At 49.8% G+C, this 22,976-nt stretch overlaps 4 protein-coding genes across 10 annotated transcripts; all 4 read right to left on the bottom strand.

Moving 5' to 3' along the window:
* Positions 1-4,139: 4,139 nt before the first annotated feature.
* Positions 4,140-6,230, bottom strand: LOC112890192 (ethylene-responsive transcription factor RAP2-13-like). Its single transcript, XM_025957072.1, has one exon. It carries the CDS (start codon positions 5,562-5,564, stop codon positions 4,518-4,520), a length of 1,047 nt encoding a protein of 348 aa, XP_025812857.1. The 5' UTR covers positions 5,565-6,230; the 3' UTR covers positions 4,140-4,517.
* Positions 6,231-14,280: 8,050 nt separating this feature from the next.
* Positions 14,281-16,128, bottom strand: LOC112889477 (40S ribosomal protein S15a-1-like). The gene is made up of 4 exons (XM_025956147.1): positions 15,979-16,128; positions 15,084-15,218; positions 14,806-14,966; positions 14,281-14,698 (listed from the first exon to the last, which is right to left on the bottom strand). Exons 2-4 carry the CDS (start codon positions 15,214-15,216, stop codon positions 14,600-14,602), a joined length of 393 nt encoding a protein of 130 aa, XP_025811932.1. The 5' UTR covers positions 15,217-15,218; positions 15,979-16,128; the 3' UTR covers positions 14,281-14,599.
* A 518-nt stretch (positions 16,129-16,646) lies between these two features.
* LOC112889663 (metallophosphoesterase 1-like) lies at positions 16,647-20,571 on the bottom strand. 7 transcript variants are annotated; one of them, XM_025956407.1, is made up of 7 exons: positions 19,967-20,571; positions 18,936-19,525; positions 18,746-18,817; positions 18,457-18,554; positions 18,281-18,336; positions 17,229-17,551; positions 16,647-17,149 (listed from the first exon to the last, which is right to left on the bottom strand). In XM_025956407.1, the coding sequence occupies exons 1-5, from the start codon at positions 20,183-20,185 to the stop codon at positions 18,302-18,304; spliced, it is 1,014 nt and encodes a 337-aa protein (XP_025812192.1). In that variant the 5' UTR covers positions 20,186-20,571; the 3' UTR covers positions 16,647-17,149; positions 17,229-17,551; positions 18,281-18,301. The 7 variants fall into 7 exon arrangements, with proteins under 7 accessions (XP_025812192.1, XP_025812193.1, XP_025812191.1 ...); XM_025956408.1 differs by having other exon boundaries at positions 17,229-17,569; XM_025956406.1 differs by having other exon boundaries at positions 17,229-17,508; positions 19,967-20,567.
* A 193-nt stretch (positions 20,572-20,764) lies between these two features.
* On the bottom strand, positions 20,765-22,767 carry LOC112889662 (transcription termination factor MTEF1, chloroplastic-like). The gene has a single exon (XM_025956400.1). It carries the CDS (start codon positions 22,617-22,619, stop codon positions 21,429-21,431), a length of 1,191 nt encoding a protein of 396 aa, XP_025812185.1. The 5' UTR covers positions 22,620-22,767; the 3' UTR covers positions 20,765-21,428.
* Between the last annotated feature and the right edge of the window lie 209 nt (positions 22,768-22,976).

Below are 22,976 nucleotides of genomic sequence, written 5' to 3' on the forward strand. Positions count from 1 at the left end.
ACGAGGTGGTCGATGACGTGGTCCTGGATGGTGTCACATAATACAACGTGTGGCCACGGCCACGCGAAAGCACGCAAGCAACCTGCGTGCAGTGGTGAGTCGTCGATCCGGTTCTTGACGTTGTCCTCACGCTCAGCTTCACTCTTCTCACACTAACACTGATCCGCCAGCACGCATGTCATTTCACGTCAACCTGGAACGCCCAGGGCTGGGCGCCTGGCCGAGAGCACGCGCCGGAGAGAGAGGGGGACCGGATCGACGACGTGACGCGTCATGGTCAAGTGGCCGGCGGCGGGTAGCTAGCTAGTGACCGGCGAGGACCAGCAGCAGTACCCCGTGCTGGGGGCGCTAGCTGCGGCCGCTGCTGCGCGCACGAACAAACGACACTGCAAGGCTGCGTTGTTTACGTGTAGCGCGTGAGACAGCTCGGCCGAGGGGCCCCCCTCCCGGCCGGCCGCGGCCAGGCCGCCGGCCGGCTGCAAAGCGTGGCGCCCGCTAGCTCCCCGGCCGGCTCCCGCATCGGTTGTCGCGCGCGCGCGGTCGGTTGGGGGCGAGCGGCACGGCACGGCCCCACGCCCGTGCGTGCGCGCACGCAAGAGCGGCCGGAGCCAGCCGACCAGCAGCCGGCGCGCGCGTGTATGCATGTGCACGTGTACGAGCGCTCGGAGCAGGCGGCGCTGTGGCTGAGCCCGCCGTGCGCCGGCATGGCGGCATTGTTCCCGGCCTCGAGCGCGCGCGCACTGTGCCGCATGCATGCGCTAACTTCCGGACACGACCGGTGGCCAGGCCGTGCACCTGTATCGCTGTTTCCAAACAGTACGTTCGCTGCTTCTCTCTCACTCTGTCGTAATGATCACTATAGGTAGAATTAGATCCATTTTAAATAGCGAGAATTAGGATGCTTGATCATTCTAGGTCTCTCTTTCAATTTAAGGATACAGAGAGATGTTTTCATAGTTATCTCTGAATTTTTGCCATCTTCAAATATTTTCGATTTCATTTTTCTATAATATATCTTTTTATATAAAAAATTTATTATTTACGATGTACGATGATCCTTATTAAGCATCCCTTGCTGAATGGTTAAAGTGTTGTCCAACTCATAATTGGTAAATTTTTTTATCCAATTCCTGCTGGATGCAAGCGAACGGGAACCTTTCATAAGTCAATTGGAACAGTCTCTACCTATAGAATCTCATCCATCATCCATACATAACGAATTGGTATGATACATTCAGACATCTTTTTTAGATAATCTCTCAACCCAAGTCATAAGCTTATCTTTACGCGTACATTTCATGCCAAAACTTCGTCGATCACTGGGCAATTATCATTGACTCGAAGCTGTAGCTGTTGACGCGGAGCTGACCGGCCCGGCCTCACCACTCACCGGACATGCTCCCCTCGACCCACATGGCCGGCTAGCTCTGATAATTATTGATGGCACCGATCGAGACGATAAGATCGTCGATCGGCCTAGCCGTCTGCTTAGACCCCTCGATCAGGCCTAGTACTTTACACGTATATATATAATGTATTATTGTCGCCAGCTCGATCGATGATCGGGGCGGCTTGCACGCATGCGCGGTAGCTCGTCCGGGGATCACGCATCCCGAGGGGGAACAGATGGCCACGATGAGGCCAGCCCTCGATCACGTGTGGCCTGATGGATCGATCTCCCTCTCGTTGTCTCTCCATCTTTCTCTCCACCACGCCGTCGTCGTCGTCAGGCGGCTCCGATCCGGCGAGTCGTTTTATAAAACCGGACGCCGTCGTCGGCCGTCGGCACGCTAGGCTGGCAGCAGGCACCAGGCAAGCTATAGCAATGGCCACTTGTTCATCTCTGCAGACTCTGGTCGAGTACACTGACAGGCTAAGCCAACGCAAATCAAATGGGCTTTTGCGTTGTGCTGCTGGGTCCTTTTGCAAGCGTGCCAGATCGAGCTGCCACACAATTCTTGCGTTGGAATCGAGATCGCGTGCGCGCGCGCGCATTGACCTAGATTCTCCTCGGGGGAAGGGGAACCGAGAAGGAATCTGCGCGCAGCGTGTGGGGCCGAGGAAACAGGCGAAACAGCTTACGAGATCGCCGAGCCTCAGTGTGTATGTGCGTCCACCGTGTCGACCAGCCATTGGCGGTTCTTACGCCCTCCTCCTCCTCCTCCTCGTCGTCGTCGTCTTCTTCTTCTGCTGCTGCTGCTGCTCCTCCTCCTCCTCCTCCTCCTCCTCGCTCTGCCGCGTGTCTTTTTCTCAACACCGGAAGGTGCGTGCATCCTCTAATTCTCCGTTTTACAAGATCTATAAACGCATGCATGAGGTGCGCAGATGATGAGATGACTTTACAAAGGGAGCTGAAGACTGGCCGGGCGCAATGCAAGTCTGTGCTGCTCAGTGCAGCCAGCAGACACGTCATGGTGTTGCCCCGCTCATACGAAAAGCCCGTGCTTTCGGCCTTACAACTGGATAAGAGCCCGTTGTGTCGCAGCCCATCCTGCACATCCCCCATCCCCCACCCCCCACCATTTCACCGGAGTCCTAAAAGTGACTGGGCCGTACATTCTACATGGGCCGGGGTCACTGCAGCCCATATCTTGAAACCCGCAGGCTACTGCAGTGAGCCCGAGCACGGCCCGGTCCGTACTCGCCTCAGCAGGAATTCCTGCTCGGCTGCTCCTGCCGGTCTGCCGAGCCTGCCTTTCCAGGCCGCGGCGCTTTCCCGCGGCGTGCGGCGGCGGATTCCCGACGATGTGAACGGCACCGTATGCTCCCGGCGACCTCCTCCTCCTCCGTTCGCAAAATCTTGGATCCCCCAACCCGCACGGGTGAATTAAACAAGGCTTCTTGGGTTGGGGATCAGCAGCCACTCTCGCTCGCTCTTGGTGGCAGCGTGGAAAACGGGAGCCAGGCATATGTTCCGTTCCACAGTAATCTCCCATCTCTGGATTCCCGATTGCCCGTGGAATTCGTTACCGGGTGTGCAAAGCCTCTGGTTCCCACTACGATCAGCAGATTATTCTGCTACATGAGCTGCGTCTACAAGAAAAAGGGAGGTGCTATGTGGCTGATCTCAAGCAACTTCCAGTCGACCATCCATGACGACTCCTATTCTTCTCCGCCGTCTACCAACCTGCTTTGGTGGCGTAACCGTGCTAATCACTCAACACCCTGCACACTAAAATAAAACAGATACATGTATGCGGAGACAAATTTGAATCCAAAGACACCCGTCGTGTTCGTCCGGGCTAGCCATGTAGGCAACCGTCAGATCAATTTCAAACTACAATTCTTCAAAATAACCCTATTTAACCGTCAGATTACAGTGGCATGTTTCTGATGGAATAGTTGCCATTGGTCCAAGCAAACCCGTGTGAAAACCCAGTACTACAATTCTTCAAAATAAACAATGAAAAAAAACGTGCACAATGATTAGCATATGGGCAGAGCTGGCAATTTTTCTTCGCTTAATAACCCTATTTGATGCGCCATCAACATGGGTGATGAACAGATTAATATTTGCAGAGCGGAGGGTTTTCTTTCTTTTTTCTTCTTTTTGGACTCTTATTCCAGTTCCAGATGATCTTAAGATCCCTTTCTGAAGATAAGCCACTGAGGTGAGCAATCCAGAAGGCGACGATGCCTGTGTAAATTTTCAATTCGGAATAAGAGAACTCTTTGCACGCGCGGCTCTAATTCGAAACGTTAAGCTTTTCTAAAGGAGTAGGATTGCAAAAGAAGAACACCGCTTTTTTGACCAAGCATTCCTTTCTTCCTGACTTCCCTTGCTCCATACTTTTTTGCATTCCGATGCTGATAACAAGCTACGATGTCCCTTGCACTCAGGGGCTAGGAATGGAGTTACTCAAGAAAACTCCAAACCATACTCCACCAGGCCCAATAAGCTAGTTCGATCGTTGATCAACATGTGCCTTTGGATTCTGGAACAAGGATTGTGGAGCATGGAACCAGGGCAATCTACCTCTCTGAAGCGAGTCACTACATAACCGCCGTAAATTATGTATGATCAAAGAACCTTTGCAGGCAAGTTTTCAAGGAAAAAAAAACTTTTTGCAGCAGAAGGCAACATATTTTTTTTTCCCTTCAACATCCTAGCACCATTGCAGGCGTAGAGCCATGGAACGAAGACAAACATTGCAGTGATTACACATTCAAATTCAGTAGTAACAACAGTTACATGATAATTCATTACACTTACACCCTCAACTGGCCTTGCCGGAGAAAAAACAACAGGCGAAGCAACCAGGAGATCACTACATACACTGATGACAATAATGAATAATCTTAACGCAACACTTGGATGTACTACTCCATGACCAAATGGAAAAGCTTCAGCTTAAACCCTCTCCGCTACGTTTCGACGTGACCCTTAAACCCTGCTCGCAGCCGCGGCGGCCGATGTCTAATATTCCATCGGATCCGCCGCGGCTGCAGATTAATAATTAATTGAATCCATTGACAAAAATTACAGCGCGTGACTGAGCATCTGCTTGCTGGCTTGATCACGAGAGGATGGAGTCCCAGTCGATCTCCCAGGACGGGTATTTGTTCAGGTGCAACGCGGCGGACTCGTCCCACGGCGCCTCCGTGAAGTCCAGGCTCGCCATCTCCGGGAGCGGCGTCGCCTGCTGCTGGTGCTGCTGCGGGAACGCCGGGAGGGAAGGAGGCGAGCCGGCGGAGTGCACGGACTCGTCGCCCTCCGTCGTGGTCGTCGACGTCGAAGCCTTGGGAGAGTCCGGGGCGGCGGTGGTGCTAGCGGTGGCCTTGGACGCGGGCGCGGCGGCGAGGCCCTGGCAGATGGCGGTGAGCTTGGCGTCGACGGAGGCGTCGAGCGGGCCCGCGAGGTGCGCGCCGGCCCGGCGGAGGGACGGGAAGTTGAGGCGCGCCGCTTCGCCGCGGAGGCGGAAGGCCGCCTTGTCGTAGGCGAGCGCCGCGTCCTCGGCGGAGTCGAAGGTGCCGAGCCACAGCCGCGTCCGGTTCCTGGGCAGCCGGATCTCCGCCACCCACTTGCCCCAGTGCCGCTGCCGCACGCCGCGGTACAGCTTCGCGGCCGACAACGGCGCCGCCGCCCCGGCCTGCTTCATGGGCTGCGCCCGCGGGCCGAGGAGCGACGCCGCCAGGCACCGCTGCTGCTGCTGCCGCAACATGAACTGCGCCTGGATCTGCTGGATTTGCGCCGGGCCCAGGTGGTTCAGCGCGAGCCCCGCCGCGACATCCACCGTCGACGTCAGGTACGGCGCCGCCGGCGTCGCGTACGACGAGGAGGAAGGCGGCAGGGGCGGGAGCTGCGAGAAGGAGGTGGCGGTGGGAGCAGGCGGCGGTGGCGGGAGCGCGGTGTAAGAGGCGGCGGCGGCAGGGTAGTAGTAGTACGAATCTTGAGGCAAAGCAGAGGGGTAGGGGTAGGAGAAGGGGGAGGTGGTGGTGGAGGTGGAGGAGGTGGGCGAAGAAGCACTCCGGATAAAAGGTTCGAGTGCTTTCATGAGCTCCTGGTCCGAGGACGACGACGAGGAGGAGCTCAGCTGGTTTGTGTACAAATCTATGGCTGCCATTACGAAGATGAGCTAAAAACAGGAAAAGAAAATCGAATCTTTTTTTATCCAAAAACTGAACCGAAAAGAGCTAACCGAAAAAGAATTTGAAAAAAAAGTGGCCTGTTTCTTCTGTAAAAGCGAAGAACAGGGATGGTTCGGTTGGTTGGTGCAGCCTGAAAGGGGGCTTAAAAACAGCCCCTTTCCGGCTTGCTAGACGAAAGAGACAAAACAAAAAAGGAAGCTAAAAGAAAACCTGAGAGTTCTACGAAGAACAGACAGCAATCAATCCAGGAGAGAAAAAAGGTTCCCCGGATCTCTGTTCTTCCCAACTGCGAGGAAGACGAAGACGAACAGTTGGAAATGAAGCTCCAGTCCTCTCCGGGCCACGCTTCCTTGCTCGATCAAATAGCACCAGCAAGGAAGGCTCCCGGAAAAGGCCTCCTCTTCCTAGCTTAGCTCCTACGAGAAGGGTTCAGAGAACAAACCTGTCGCCACCGTGCCCGCGGTGTCTCGCCGTCGTAGTCGTCGCCGTTGTGGTGTGTGGTGGTGGTGGTGGTGGTGGTGGTGGTGGATCGCTCAGCCTCACCGGGGAAGTGGAGTGGCTTCTGGGTTGGGTTGCTGGAGGTGGAGGGAGGGATGGGGAGGCTTGTGCGTGTGGGAGTGGGTGGTGGGGGCGGATGCGTCTCTCTTGGGGAATGGAGGCCTCCGGCGCCGGGGTTTATATAGCGCCGGGAGGTCAGTCGCCGGGGCTCGGCAAGTGGGCGGGCGGGCGTGGCGTGGCGTGGCGTGGCGGAGCCGTGGACGAAACTTCCCGCGGTGAATAAATGCGGCTGTCGCTGGCGCGCGGGCCCGGCCTGCCGTGCTGGCGTGCTGCGTTGGGGAGTTATCGGAATGTATCGAGATGAAAGCACTCCCAGGTGAGAAAAGGGAAAAGGGAGGAGCGCGAGAGAAATTCCGGTGGAACTTTCTTTCATAAGAACCATGTTCGTGAACCTACGTGGGCCGTCTCATTTAAAGATTTCTTTTTTCGGTACTTGTATTGGGCTATTTTATTTAGTGGAGGCGAGATGCCATTGATTTGCTTTGTGCTAAAGAATATATGATTTACCCTTTACTAGTTTCAGTAATACTACTGCCCTACGGTTTCATCTAGAACGAATGCTTATGCTCTAACCAACTACCATACATAAAAGTAGCTTGCGACACCTTAGAGAATCCATAACCGTGCACCACCAAAGGAAAAAGAAAAAACTCAGAGCTCCAACGAAAGAAATTGGCACTGGAATAGGGTGGAAAGAAATTGGCACCGGGAGTGGGCGACGCCGAAGCTAGCTAGCTAGCTAGCTAGCGTCCAGCTCCAACGAAAGCAACGCCGCGCGCGTGAGAGCTCACGCGGAAACTCACGGGGATCGCCACGCGCGCGCGCGCGCCCGCCGGGGCCCGAGCATGACCCGATCAACCGAGGTGGATGGCGTGACGGCGACAGCGGGGGGGCTCGGGCTCTGACCGGAACCTGAGGCGTGGATGCGTGCCACTTCACTTGCCGTAGCTGGTAGCTCCCCGCGCGGAACACGAGCGAGCGGCAGCGGGAGGCGCGCGGTTTCCCTAGCCTCTCGGCTCTCGGTCGCGGTGCACGCCCCCCGCCGCGTACTCGCGCCCTTGCAACGGCGGTCCGGCGGGATCCACCGTCGGACGCCACGGCACCCGGACCCGAGGGATCGACCGCCGGGGCAGGCCGGCCGCGTGGGGCGCCATGACGGAGTGAAGGCGGGAAGGATCGGGCCGGGGGAGCGCGTCGTCGTGCATGGCCGCGGCGTGGGCGCGATGGAGCGAGCGAGCCCCCGACCCGTACGTGACGCCGGCACGGCGCGGGGGTACGAGCACGACACAAACGGCGGGCGCGAGGATGGGAGCCGGATGGGCGCGCGACGCAAGTGCGCGCGCAAGCAGCGACGCGATCGGGGAGGTCCCGCGCCGATGGCGAGAGCGCCGCGTTGATCATTTCCCTATCCTATCCCCGCGAGCACGGCGCGGCGGGGCCATCCTCCCGCGGGTTATTGGTTCGTGCGTGGCGTTGCTGCTGCCCGGCGGATCGGGGCGCAAGCGCAACGACGTTTGGATCGATCACGGTAGTCGGTAGGGGGTTAGCTAGCACGCCGCCGGCATGCATCGTTGACGACGGGCCTGCGCTTGCACACCGGCCGGCTCAGCGCTCCCCCGGCGCCGTCAACCACGCGGTCAGCTGCTACAGGGCCGCGCAGACCAGCGTGCTCGTGCCCCGCAGCCAGCTACTGGTGCTCCTCCCCCGTTGACGCGACTGGGCGGGGCAGGTCGCTTGCCGTCCGGGCTCCCTCCCTGCACGGCTGCCGCGGTGGTGGAACTGCAAGTGGAAACCGGGGGTGGGGTAGTGGGGGTCTCCACCGCGAGCTCGGGACGAGACCGGTCACCTATCCAATGTGGCCTAGCTTGTCCCATGCGGCTCGTCGAGACCGAGCTCAAAGCGTGCTAGGACAAGAGGCTGTGGGGGCAGCCTCTTCCGATCCAAACGTAACACGCTGGACCCTATTTTCTGGAAGGACACGCGTTGGCGCTTAGTTTTTTTGGCTGGTTCCTGCTTCGTCTTAATCGTTATGAACCTTTTGGTGCTTGTGATTGAACCTCTGCTAATCGGGGTACTTTCCGGTATGCCCCCATAAGGCCATAGCTTTCTTTCTTTTTTTTTCTTTTGCTTTTTTTGTTCCAACGCTTAATATGGTAACTTCGACTCCAGCTTTATAAATTCTAATAATCGACGATTAGTGTATCCAAGTTACACGAACATATTCATACATTGATTCCTAGCAACTGATGGTCAGAATATACCTTCAAAGAGTTTTTCTAATCCTGATACGGCTAGTAAAAAGGAATTTATTTGTTGTTGTTTTTGAGGAAATAAAAAGGACTTTTTTTTTGTTGTTCCAGCTTTGCTTGAAGCCAAACGTTCCTACCTTTGACCATCAACTCCTAACAATGATGTAGTTTGACAACATGCAAATTATATATTATGAAAGTATTTCGCATGGTGAATCTAAAAACATATCTAATTTTGTAATGTTAAACAGTACATTTAATTCTTTAGAAATTTATGGTCAAAGATAAAATAAAGAGGATTTGACTTAGAACAAGGTTAGAATAAATAATATATTATCTCGCGGCCGCATTAAATCGGCGGTTCCAACTATGATTAGGTGGCGCAGTTTCAAGTTCTGAAACGGTTGTTAGGCTGCTCAAACCAGGCCTAATCAACTGTCACGACCTGTGCCCTGACCTATCTCACACCTCCCATTTACATGTGGGATGCAGGCCAAAGCACAAACAGTAGCGTGCTGTGCCCCTCCTCTCAGGGAAGCTAGCTGAATCATACGTTAGACCTCTAGCCCAAAGCCATCAAGCAACAGCGTGCTCATTTAGTCGTACCTAAGCTTGACGACGACCTGGTGCAGATTGTGGCATCCTACTTTGCACATTGATCCCCATCATCATTCATGTTTGTGCAAGATAACCGGCCGAAGCCTCTGGAACCACAAAATGTCTCCTGCATGCTACTTTATTGTGCACACATTCGCTCACCAACATCCTCCACTCGATGATCCTGTGCAAACGGATTTATTATCTATAATATCTTTGTTAGCAACAAGAGGTTATGTTAGTTGAGGAGATAGGGATGGAACAGTTCAAGGTTGTGTCATCCTCTCATCCTGAAACTCCAGATGAACCAGCTGGGAGCTGTCTGCAGTTCTGCACGTTCCTTTATTTTGGTTTCTTTTGCTTGTCCTGTGCTCTTTCTCGCCTTTTCTGGCTGAGGTGAGCCTACTTTGCCACGAAGGATCAAATGGATGGTCAGAAATTGTTCGAGGGGTCACATCAGGGGTTGCATGATATGTTTGCATAGATAAACTATCCCTCATAATTTCTCCAGAATAAATTATCTCCCTCGCAAGTCTATGTTGTTTCCAATGGACAAATATACGTTGAACTGGCTGTGTCGTTTCATTCTAGATCAAGAGGCTAGCAGCTAGCACCCTGAGAGTTTTTTTTAATCAACCACCAAAAATCAAAAAAAGTTTGAAGTTCGATGCTATATATAATCAACTACCATGTCAACCATAAAGAAATTAACAATAATCCATCATAATAAAAATGTATATGTTATTCATGCTTTATATAGATATTGTTTGTTTAGGTGTCTAAATGATTGAAAAAAAACTTAATGGAATTACCAAAATTGGCTCTATAAGACCATATAAATTATCTCTGCGTCATTGTCTATTTGTTTTTTGTTTTTTTCTCCCATTTATAGTTTCACACAGTTGTACGGGGAATCGCTTTGAGCAAAACTTTTGTAAAAAAGGGATAATGAAACAATGATGGGTGGCTCCACCAACCAGCAAGAGCAAAATAGACCTTTACAGTCACTCTTCTCCTAGAACCTACAATATCATTGCAAGGGTCGCCATATCCTACGTCAAATAGCTACTGTTGTAAATTGAACCATAGCAAAGCCACGACAATAACCTACACAGACGTCGCGAATTGATGACATCCTCTAAGCCAGTTTTGCTAAAATAATCATTTGCTACACATTAACCCTTTGGTTTCCACTTTATTATCTGCTCATAGATATAAGTCCATTTAGGATTGTCACTGGTCAAACTTTTTGTAGCTAGGACTTTGACCACCACCAGTAACTAAAATTTAGCATACCTATATTGAGAACAATTCATATTACATAGCTCTTTTTTAAAAGGTAATACCTTATCATATATAGATATCATATTGAAGTTCATGTGAATGTTCCAATGAACTTTATCTTGTGTGATAAGAGGAGGTAAGGAAAAAAAATCGGTTAATTAGAACTAGAGGATCGAGATGTAGAGTTTCATATCAAATACAACTGCATGTAAAAAAAATGTTTTTACGTCCTATTGCATCCAGCCCACTGAAATTAGATAGTTGATGCAGAAAACACCATACGGAATAATGTGTCGCTGACTCTACCTCTAAACTACCGGCTCTTGTTCCAACGAACGTATGGTCAGGTCAAATGGAACCCCACAACGACAAGCATGACGCCGAGCAAGGACAATTATATTGTGCGCGAGCTCGATTGGGAGCTGCAGGCAGCGAGCGCAAGCTTGAGGAAGACGGGGAAGGGGAGACGACGTGGAGAAGGGATACGGCAAAGGGAATGATTTGATCCGGATCCGGGAGCAGGAACAGCTAGCGAATGCCAGCCAGTCCGCCTCCGATCCATGCACCCCCCTCTCTTCCTCGGAGCTCGCCGCCCACGTACCAACGATTCCTCCGCTCCCCCGTCAATGTTCTTCCTCAGCTCGCGCCGCGGCAGCGCCTGACACGATCCCACGAAATCCGTGCGGAGTTCGTAGCGGCAGGGCAACTGGACGCTTTAAGTAGCGCGAAAGTAAGCGCCATGGCGAGACATCATTTGCAAATTGCAACGCAAGTTGGAGTACATGTATGAGCTTGTGAGTGCATGCTTGTTGCTGAAGCAGGTCAGAGCTCTTGTTTCTAACAAGTTAAAAATCCATGGTCAAGATCCACAGGGTTTGAGTCCACCCAGAAGGAGCTCGACCGGCGGCAATGGAAGTCGCGTGAGCTCCGCGACTTGACTCGCTGCATTTCTCATCCAAAGACCGAGCCGAGCGGTAACCAATCAACAAGCCGCGGCAACGACCGATCGGCTCGCCGCTGGGCAAAGTCAAGGCAGTGTGCCGCGGCTGCTCCGTCCCTGCACGCAGCATCGCATCCCCTCACGTGCGCGAGATCTCCCTTTCTGGCGACTCGCCGGCGCCGCAATCCCATGCGCAGCTGGTGAGCTGGAGCACCGGAATTCTGTCACCCTGACGAGGACAAACAGTTATACAAACGCTGCAAGGTCAGAGCTCGCGGATCAGGCAGACATCGCCGTCGTGCAGACCGCGAAGCTCCGATCCATGGCTCGCTGCATTATGTGCATTGATCATGCGGGCGGGGTATTTTAATCCTGCGACCGGTGGTTGCGAGCTCTGAATCCTGAAACCTCATCAGACGATCAGAGAGTCAGAGCCGTGCCTGTGCTCCAGCTCTCTGACTTTGCGACAGTATTTTAGGGCGCCTAGTTGGTTGCAATGCACCTTGCATGGGTGAGGGCGCGCAGTTCGTTGGATCATCGAAGCGTTTACCGCGCGAGATTCTTCCGGTTCCGCGGGCCGGGAGCAGCGCATCGAGATGGCGCGCCTAACGCCAGCTCGGATTGGCATCCAGTATCGGATTAGGGTCAGAGACTCAGAGTAGTGGTGTGTGTACGAGAGTAGCGCAGGTTCAGTGTTTCTGTCTTTCTGACGAAGTTCAGAGATCAGAACCCTACGTTGCGGTGCTGATAAGTTCAGAGCAATGGCACGTTTCAGCGCAATTCACCGACACCTTTTCCAGTGCGGAGCAGTGGCTCGGAAAGTTTACTTTGCTCAGTAACGGCGTTCCACTATCCTTTTACATGTCGAATGTCAACTACTTACCAATCATGTGTGGCGTGCAGCATGCAAGCCATTACTTAGGTTTTCTTTTCTTTTTTTTTTATCATTGCGGTGTCCTTTTTCAGAAGAACCTGACTCAGTGGACACGGCAATTTATCTGATGAATAGCTCAGGTAGCCATAATAGCATCAGTTTACTGAAGTTAATAACAGTGCATATACGTAGTGACTAGTAGGTTCCAAAGCTTAGGACACTACAAAGTACAAACCCCACAAATTGGTCCTGGGATGTAGCTAAGGCCGGATATCGAGCCAGCTCGGCTCGGCTCGGCTTAGCTCGAGCTGGCTCGTTAAGATAATGAGCTAGCTCGGCTCGGCTCGTTACCGTAGCGAGCTAGAAATTAAGCTCGGCTCGTTATCATAGCGAGTTAGAAATCAAGTTCGGTTCGGCTCGTTTGCCAGCTCGAGTTAGCTCATTTAGCTCTTGAGCCAGCTCGAATCAAGGTCACTGGGCAAAGTAGGGCGTCCGCCTGTGCCGTGTGGAGCCAGGCGCGCGGGTCCACCGTCCGCGGTGTGGAGCCAGGCAACGTGCGGGGCCGCCGCCGTGGCGCGGAGCCATGAGACGGGGGCAGGGGCGGCGTGCGGATCCGCCACCGCGGCGCAGAGCCACGGAACAGAGCCGAGTGCTGGGGTTGGCTGTGCGGCCAGGTATTCGGGAGTCGGGAGGGACTGAGGGAGAGCTGATATAGTTAGGGTTTTAGGTGGATTCTATACCATTGGCTGAACTATGCTGACATGGGCTGAATTAATTTTGGGCTCGAGTCCTGGCAGCCTTTGGCTCGTTTTGGCTCGCGAGCTACCCGCGAGCCAGCTCAAGTTGGCTCGTTAACGAACCGAGCTAGAACTTTGGCTTGGTTTGGTAATATTTTCCAACAAGCCGAGCCATTAATGAGCCGAGCGAGCTAGCCAGCCACGAGCTTTTCGTCCAGAAGTGTAGCGCCAGGTTCTCTTCGACTGCAATTTGGTTCCCACTAATATTTTTTTCTAAGAACTGATATTGAAGAAACTCCATGTTTTAAGCCCCAGAAATAAATTGTTAAACAAATCACTCTTTTTAGAAGCAAACTGAAAGCTTTGTATATATATATATATCTCTGATTTCCATTTTTTAACTGGAGTTTTCAAGGGTCTTTCTTTCAACCAAGGAGGAGGCATTTCCGGGCTTTGAAATTTTTTAGTTAGAGTAGTACCACCGAATGCTGGTTGTCCATGATCACGCTGAAACCAGATTTTGAAGGAAAGTACCTCTATGGTGAGCGTGCCGGTTCAAAACTGGGTGGGTGTCCTCTCACCTCTCAGCTGCGGCTCTAACAACCGGTTCAATTTAAAACCCGGTTCTCAAGTCTTTGGTTTCAAGTCTTGACAATGATAAACCAATATTTTCATCTGACCGAATCCGGTCACGCATAATTGGGTGTGCAAATGAATCCACTACTAACTTGTCGTGGTCTTGAGTAAATGCGCAAAGCTATCTTGATCAGTTTCATGTTCATGGTAAGCAATGGATCATCACAAGCTACCGGAGCGATCAGTGAAGACTGAAGAGGAGACTCCAGCTTTTATAAGCTTATCTTCCCTGGAGGGTCCAGCACGTCAAGGTAAAGAATTCACACTCACATCCCCGACACAAAGTCTTCTTCCCCATCTGCAAGGATTCTTCCTCTGGGTAACAAAACAAGGTACCCTTGACGAAACGGCACGAGAAAGAGCAGTACAAATTGACGAACACCGCTTTGTCACCATCAGGTCACACTGTCACAAATGACTATGAGAGAGTAGGGTAGACTTGCCTAATGTGATGGGCCTCTTCAACCTGCCTCCTTGTTTCTACGAAAAGAAACCGGGGGATCTACTGCATCTCACAAGCAATTTAGCTGAAACTTACTGCAATAGTTGGTGAAATGGTGATGGCGCATTGCTTCACAGCTGAAGTGAAACCCTATAAGTTTTTCCTGATGTTGAGACCCTGTGTGTGTTTGTTCTGCTGTTGCTCACTTCAGAAGAATCACCTAGTGTACAACAGCTCGCAGCTACCAGATTGAATAAGCCAATTCAACCAGTTATGATCAACCAGCAGCTGCCTCACCAGTTTAGTTTACAATAGCTCTTGATCATATCAGCCTGCCTACCATCTCACATGCAACAGAGCATTGACACTCTCAGTTGGGGGATACAGTAATACAGGATGAGTCAGCAAATCGCTCGACATGCACTCAGCTCAAGTGAGTTCATCATAGTGTACCAAGATTCAGAACTAACATACCAGGTACACAAGCAGATTGCATCCAACTGATGCAACAAGCCTAAAAGGGGGCCAAGCAGCAACTTAGTGACAAAAACTAAATGGGTCAAAAAAAATCCAGAACAAGACAATGCAGAATAGGTGATCTCTGCGTGCTTTTGGCTTCTAGACAGCTACAAAACTATGCTCTTTTAACTTAACAGTTACTGGGATAATCTGATAAGTGGATACTAGATTTTCCTAGTAGAAGAAGCCAAGGACCTTCCCTCCCACATTCTTTCTCCTCGCTTCTTCATGGTCCATGATGCCAGCAGAGGTGGTGAGAACGATGTAGCCAAACTGCAAAACAAAAAAAATGAGGTTCCTAGAAAACATGGTTCGAAGGATTAAGCTGCATAGTTTATTGATGTTTGCACAAAAGCTATTAGTCACTTCCAATGAAATACCTGACGTGAGGGAAGCAGCCTCGCTGTCCAGGACTCAATTTCCTTCACACCAACATCAAAGCGTGGGCTGATCACACCACATTTGTTGAGCCTTCCATTGAGTTCAACTACTATCTTACCAGAACGATGATCATCAACAAACTCAAACTCCCCAATGTATCCTGCAGTGAAAAGAACAGCATCATCAGTTACAGTGAGTTGGCAACAGCCTTACCATATAATTTAAAATCCTGAGCATGAAAAGTAGGCGCATATACGATGAATGATATGTAACATACCGTGCTTTTGCATGACGATGAGGAACTTAATGATGACCTTCGATGATGGTCTGATCATGACCTGGCGCTTGCCCCGCTTTTCAGCATTGTACATGCTCTTAAGGGCATCATTGAGCACACTTGCTCTCACCATTTCTGCCACAAATATGAGAAAAGAGAAAGAGCATCAGACTACATGATAATTGGTGAAGTTCATTATCAGTGTCAAGTGAGGCCATTGCAGCTATCAGGTGCTTCTTTTAGGAATATAATGATGTAGTGAACAACTACTATGTGACATATTAGGCAGAACATTAGTTTTGTAATGAAATGGAAAGATTTGTGTCAACAAAGACAGTAGAAAGCTGTTGATTTTGGATCGATATTAAGCAGGAGTACTGGCACCTAACAGCCTCCTGCTCAGCTCAAGAACATGTGTGGCTATCTGCTAGCCAATTCAGCCCAGGTGCCATCAAGGCCATAACTACTTATACTCTATAAACTCGAAGGAACAAGATTCAATTGGTGAGGACCAATAGAGGGCTATTGCAATCAAGCGAGCCTATCAAACATCATGTTCTAGTTGCAACTTGTAAAGTGAACTCTAAGTCGAAAGGGTTCAAGTTCTGTAGAGCACACATGCCCCCAAGAAAAGCTTGATTTCGCCGGCTAACGACAAAGAACGAAGCAACAACACGCTGAACAAAAGCACCATGCATGACCAAGGGAACCTTAACAAGGTTTCTCCTAAGCGATACAGCCATAGTTGCGCGCTCCCGTACAGCTACTACAAGAACCTTGCAAACAATCTCACCTCTACAGCTCTACTACGGAATAGCTCCGACAGAAAAGATACACACCTACGACGAGTTCATACCAGAGGCGGAGAAGAATGGGGGACAGAGAGAGGACGTACCTTCGAGCGGGGCTTCGGCGGCGGCGGCGGGAGGAGGGAAGGGCGAAGAGGTTGGGGGTCTCGGGGACTCGAGGGGTGGCGGCGAAGGGGGTCGTGAAGCTGGGATCTAGGGTTTTCAGTTTTCACTCTTGGATTTTATACGGTACGCATGGGCCCACCTGTCATTCTAAATATTGGCCTGGTGGGTTGGAGAGACAATGAAAATGGGCTCGTTGGGGCGAGTCTTTTCTTCCGTCATGGCCCACGAAGGGAACGAGAAATGGGCCACATTGTCATCTCTACCTTCATCGTCATTTTTAAGTGATTGCGATTTTCCTCTCTTTTCCCTTTTCTTTTCATTTTTCAAGCTCTATCAATCAGGTAGTTCAATATCAAGTTTTTTTAAGTTTTTTTTAAAGATTACAGAGTACAGCTCATACACTCACAATGCACGCATACTTATCCCTATGAACATACATACGCAAACTCTACCCCTATAAACATCTTTAAAGACTAAACCGGCAAATCCTTGAAATTAACAAAATCATCGCAGGCGTCTCGCTGTCGACGGGATTAAGCTTTTCAATAAAGCTGGTCAGGATTGATTGCCAAATAAAAAAAAGTTGGTGAACAGTGCTACTTTCATTCGTTTAGCTAGTCACACCATGCAAAACATGGCGAAGCCTGCATGAAGTACAAATTGTACAGTATCATAGGATTAGGAGTATGAAAGAACGAGAACACGCAGCTCTGCCAGGGATCAAATCTGTTATCTGTGACTTCGTGTACTACGAGAGTTTGTTCATCACACGCTACAACTACAAATTATAACCGCAGATCGATGATGTGCACAGCTACAGGCACCAAGTACAAACATCACCATGTCTGTTCTAAAACAAACACTCTCATGTAGAACCAGGTAGCCAGGTTCCTCATTCCTAGTTGCATGCATGTAAGAGATACACAGGAGCAAGCATGCGCCTACTTCTATCAGGTCTGAAGGGAACATTTCAACTCTCCCTCATGCGCGCAGAAGTTACCTGAGAGACTCAAGACAGGGGCAGAGAGCTTGTGAAGCATAAACAAAGTGCTTTTTTCGATTCAAGAACTGCATGGGAGAACCTGAATGCCTTCATTGCTGACATAGGTGAGTCATATTGGTACGTTGTACATGCTGGGGGCGACTTTCCTGCTAAATAAATTGCTCAAGTGTCATTTGCCACATTTGTTAAATGCTGGGATAAAACAAGAGGGCTTCTCATGATGCTTACCACTTCCAGAGGCCGTGCTATCAGCGGGCAAATGGCATCACAAAATTGTAGTTGACGGCATCAGGAGTCACACATGACACAAGGGTAGACCTGATTTGGTACCCCCATGCAGCGGAGCCGATCCATAGCTACAATTGCAGATGAAGCAAGTAGCCACTGCTCTTGGTCTGCGGGACTGCAGGGAGTCTCTCTGGACCGCCACAGAAGATGGCAGCGATCTATACACCAGTTTTCCAGATTGAGCTGGAGAACTTGCCATTATGTCCTCCAAGCAGAAAGTCTGTTAAAGGTATTGTGCTCCATGTGAGTAACTTCTAACTTCCCTACAGTAGTACCAAAACCTATAATTTCCATCATGAGTAATATGCATCACACTAAATCCATGTCTTAATAATACTCAATCTTGAGCTAAAAGAATCACACAAAAAAGAACTGCTTAGATAAATCTTGTTTGAGATAGTTGAATACTTTATGTGCAACTGCTGAGAGGTTAACCAAAAAAAAACTGTGCTGGCTGATCCCACCGACTACTGTGGTGCATAGTGACTTTAGCAAATGCAGAAGCTTGGTAATGGTATTATGGTATAAGCTATGGGACTAAAAGTATCCTCCTCACCTCATTTCAAGGGGCAGGATGCCACCGAACATGAGCTACACAGGCAGTCACTCAGGCAGATGTCAGACATGCAGCATGCCCTCTGATCATACATGGAAAAGGTTGGCTCTTTACCATGTGAACACCCACCCCCCCCCCCCAAAAAAAAAAAAATCTTTGCTCTCTTGCACTAGCTGGATACAAAGAGGAATAACCTCACCAGACCGATCAAATGGGTTCTGGTTCAAAAGTATGTGTATCAGGACACGACAAAAAGATCGTATGGAGTTAAAGCTAAGCTTGAGCAATCGTTCCTGCTGAGCATAACTAAGATGGTCAAAATATGACACTTGAATTGCTCTAGAAACTATTGATGTTTTAGTTAGATGGCTGCAAACCAGACAAGACAAACACATCATGGAGAAAAATTAATTTATTTGCAAGGATCAAAACATACCTTGAAAAAAGATTCAATCTCTCATTCCAATTGATGCGACAATTTAACTGCAAGAGCTGTCAGGCACAAGAATGCTAAGTATCCCATAATTACATGCCATTCCTTGGCTAACAAACAACAACTAAGAGTCACAGTCCCTTTAGTATCAAATGTAGTAATGACAAAACCAGGTACACCTCTTGTCTTCCATGTCATAGCCGGTACTGTTACTTCACGTGTCCCATCAGCGTGGAGAAAGTCTGAGAAGCTACCAGTATGAGCATTAAATATAATCCTGTACAAACAGAAACAATATTAGAACATCAAATGCCATTCTGAAGAAAGTAAACTCAACAAAGACTTTTATGCTAGCCACTAAAAACACATAACATAAAACATAGTCAACTTATAACAAGTAGTTCAACCCAAAAGCAATACACTTGTGAGGTGCAGCTATCAAGCCTCGTGGTAATATGGAAGGCTAACCTTGGTTTAAGTGCCTGAAGAATATACTGAGTTGAATTTGCTGGGAGGGTATGCAGGCGATCGTATATCCCCCTGATATGGTAATCACACAAATTCAGGGTCACATAGACAATACTAAGGTAATACTGGTGATTTCATAGGAGGAATGGACTAAGCATCTAATCATAATACACATGCTATCGATGGTTACCTTTGTTTTGAACTTGAGAAAACTGATGAATGATCTGAGACTATTGCCTCTGCAGATGTGGGAACACCAGTAACTTCTGCATCAAACCTATGCAGTGGAAAATGTAGCAAAATGACAGGACCAGACCCAGAATCCATGCTGTTCCGCCTCCAACTGATGTCAGTGGAACCTTCTCTTTTTTCACATCCCAAAGGGTAACATTCTGCTTCATTCAGACTTTGGAAATGATGGCTTTCCCTCTCCATAAACTTCTCAACACCAAACCGCAAGTTATTGTTGCCACAGAGCAGTGCAACCGCATTTAGTGACACAAAACTCACATTACTAATCTCAAAAGCACCACACCCACAAGAATCCAATCCAGGCAAATGTTTGGCCCTGCGGTGTACAAATTTTCCCTCCAAATTGGCACAATTGCCAACATCCTTATCACCTAGTACAGTGAGAAGAGGAAGACTAGAGTGCTGCCCCAACATCCCCTCGAACTGCTCAATAACAGATATCCATTTGCGCTCTGTCAACTCTGAACCCTTTGCTGAGATGTCCCCAAGGACTACAATCATGTCTGGCTTTAATGTTTGAATAGAATTCTGGAAAAAAGGCATGATAGCGAATGAAGGTTGTGCACACAGCAATAACCAAAAGTTCATAATCATCAGACTTCACAGCATTACAGTATCCACAATAGTTTAGTTTTTTCCCCAAATGAAGCAGAGTACATTACAAAGTGCAAACTATGACTGTTGATTAGCTTCCAATAAAACCAAATCAGTGGATATTTAAACAGTCAAACTTATCGAAGCTAAGGGCCAGCTAGACGAAATGTGGCTGGCCTAAATCTCTGCAAAACAAATTTAATTGTGAGGGGACTCACTGAATTCACATAAAGGATATGCAGCTCCACTACATTTAGCACCCCAGAGCAGCAGATTCGCATATGCATTAGCCCATCAAACGGCTATAGAAGACTAACATTTCAAGATATCTAAGAAATTCGGGACAGCCGCTCGCATCTGAATCTGATCACTCACAGCGAAGAACTTGTACATGACGTGGTCCCGGAAGAGCCTGTCGGCGTAGGTGGCGTCCGACCCGAAGAGCATCAGGTCGGCCACCATCATGGCCCTGAGGTCGCCGGGGCCGTGACGGGGCGGCCCCCCGGAGCAGGAGGGCGTGGAGAGCCAGTCCTCGAACGCGAGCAGCGCGGCGACGAGGAGGAGCGGAAGGGCCGGGTTGGGCCACGCCGCCATCGTCGACGAGGAGGAGTGCTGTGCCGCTGTGTTCCCTTCTGTGTCAGGGTTTGGGTCATTGGATGTGGTCGCCGCCGGCCATGGACAAGCAGTTGCTTGCTTGTTTACGGCTCGCGGTAAAATTTTGACCGGGTGCAATATTTAAAGATTAATGGCTCGTTTGGCAGGTCGGGATTAGCCCAGAAAGGTTTAGATTCCATTTTGGATGCTTTCACATGGTTCAGGCTGCAATGCAAACGAAATTTCTTTGTCTTGTGATCTACTGTAGCAACCAATGCATCATCGGATTGCTTCTTGCCTACAGTGTCCCATTGGAGTGCTTCATATGACCTGGCAGGCGACAAATTCATGGAGCCTACCTTTCTGCCCCTCACGGCCAAATATGCTTTTAAACAAAATCACTGAACTCATTCAGTAGGTGTTTTGGTAATTTCTGCAATCAGTAGGTGTTTTGGTATTTGGGGACACAACTCATTTTTTTATTCATCTTATAAGAATGAGCTACGGGTCATTCAAAAAACAAAGCTAGTGTCAGGTACTGAACATCAGCTCAGATATAAACATGCTAAACAAAAATGCTTGGGCAAAACTGAAAGCTAATACCATCATGTTACTAGCATCTTTAGTACTGCTGTAGCGACCATTCTGCTGAAGAAGAGCTAATTTTGAGGATAATTCAAGTCACGTGCTTGGAAGAAGAATGACTAGTATACTATACTCGTCAGCAAGTCTCTAGAACAACTCAAACCAGTTCCTCATAGACAATCACAACTTAAACTTGGACAATGACCAGTCAAAGATCGGTAGTAGTTCTATTGCTGAAACAAACCATGGACAGTTGCACTTCTACAATCCACCATCCACCTTATCAAGAATATTAAATATTTCAGGAAGATAGTGGGACTTTGGGGGGCACATCACGAGCAGAAGATGTAGCATAATAACCTGCAAGGCCAGGAACAGACCTTGCGACAGTCAACAACTTCAATTTGAAAGCCTCCTCTCCAATTTTATCCAATGAATAAAAGCTTAATTTGCGATACAACAATCCCTTTGCCTGCAGGACCTTCATGACAAAATGCCGGGGCACTAGCCGCTTAAACTTGGACTATGAGCAGCCAGAGATCAGTAGTTGTTCTACTGCAGAAAGAAGACTTGAGAATGCCTGCACCATCAACAGCTGCTAATGAGTGTGAATTGCACTTGCACCATCCAACGAAAAGGATATGAACATTTTCAGATGTTATAATTTGATTCCAGAGGGCACAACACCAGCACTAGCTGTGGCGTAAGCATCTGCAAGCCCAGGAACAGAGTCCTTGTGATAGTCGATATACTTCAATTTGAAAGTCTTCTCTCCAATTTGAGCAAATGAGAAAAAGCCCATTTTACTACTCAGCAATCCCTTTTCCTGCAGGACCTTCATGACACAATGCCGGGGCACTAGCCGCTTCTCCAGGCTGAATGATAACAGGATAGGCCTTTCAACAATGTACTGAGGCTCCATTCCAACCTCTTTTATCAAGAAGTGAATCTTGCGGAGAAGGAGCTCCTCAGACAATGGGAGAATACTTGGCATCCTGGACACTGCAATAGCAACTTCACTCTCGGAGCAACCAAGAGTACTCTTCAAAAACTTGAGCTTGGGAGCGACCTTCTCTTTGTTGATATATGAGAGAGATTTGATTGTGCGCTTGAACATCGGCGAGCTGCGGTGCACCCCAAGCTCTTCCGCGCGCAACACGAACTCCTTGACTTGCTCTGGGTTGAAGGTAAGCACCCGCGAGTGGAAAATATCTCGAACATTTAGACCGCGCTGACAAAGCAGCGCGATGTTAGGCTTGATCACCCTCTCCAAATCCGAAAATAGGATGGCTTTGTTCTTCTTCATGACCACGAGGAGCCGCTCAAATGAGCCATAGAAGGAGATGAAGAACTCCAGCTTGGGAACGATATCGCAGCCGCGGAGGGCGGGTGAGCCGAGAAGGAGGAAGCGAGCGATCTGGGGTGCGGACAGACCGAGGCAGTCGCGGAGGGCGTGGAGGCGAGGGCCGACGTTCTTCACCGAGGAGCGGAGGAGGAGCGGGTCCGCGGCGACGATGGAGGCGATGTCGGTCCGGGTGAGGCCGACGCCGGAGAGCAGGGCGAGGATGGCGTCCGGGTTGGATGCGGATCTGAGGCGGGACTTGCAGAGCTCCTCGAATGCCTTCTTGTTACTGGCTTTGGATGCTTTATCTAACGCTTTCTTGGCCGTCTCGCGGGCTTGAGCTGGGGCGAGGCCACAGGCGGCGACGAGGTATTCCTCGAGGGAGAAAGGGGTGGCGGAGGCAGAGGTGGAGATAGAAAGTAGGGGGCAGGTACGGTGGTGGATTGGGGAAGGGAGCGGGGAGATCGCGTGGAGCAGAGGTAGGAGTTGCCTTCGGAGGAGCAGCATGGCGGCGGCGGAGGAAGCGGCGGCGCGGCGCCAGTTCGGGAGCGCCGGATCCTGCCCAGTCGGGCGGCAGCGCCGATTCTCCGAGCGGTTGGCGGCGAGGGATGCGGCACGGCGAGCGGCGGGCCTCTTTTCCCCAATCTAGAGCAGAGCCGCCTCCTGCTCTGCCAATATTTTGGAATGCCAGTATTTCATTTAATTACAACGGCTCGTTTAATTACAACGTGGGTGGTTAAACAAACTCATTTTGGAATGTATAAAGAGTCTGATTGGTTAGATGCCAAGCTAAAATTATGGAAAGCCAAAATATCAAGGCATGCCAAAGTGTTGGCAAAACATTTAGGTATTCATTTAGTTTAG

The sequence above is a fragment of the Panicum hallii genome, chromosome 4 (genome assembly GCF_002211085.1).
Source record: "Panicum hallii strain FIL2 chromosome 4, PHallii_v3.1, whole genome shotgun sequence".
NCBI lineage: Eukaryota > Viridiplantae > Streptophyta > Magnoliopsida > Poales > Poaceae > Panicum > Panicum hallii.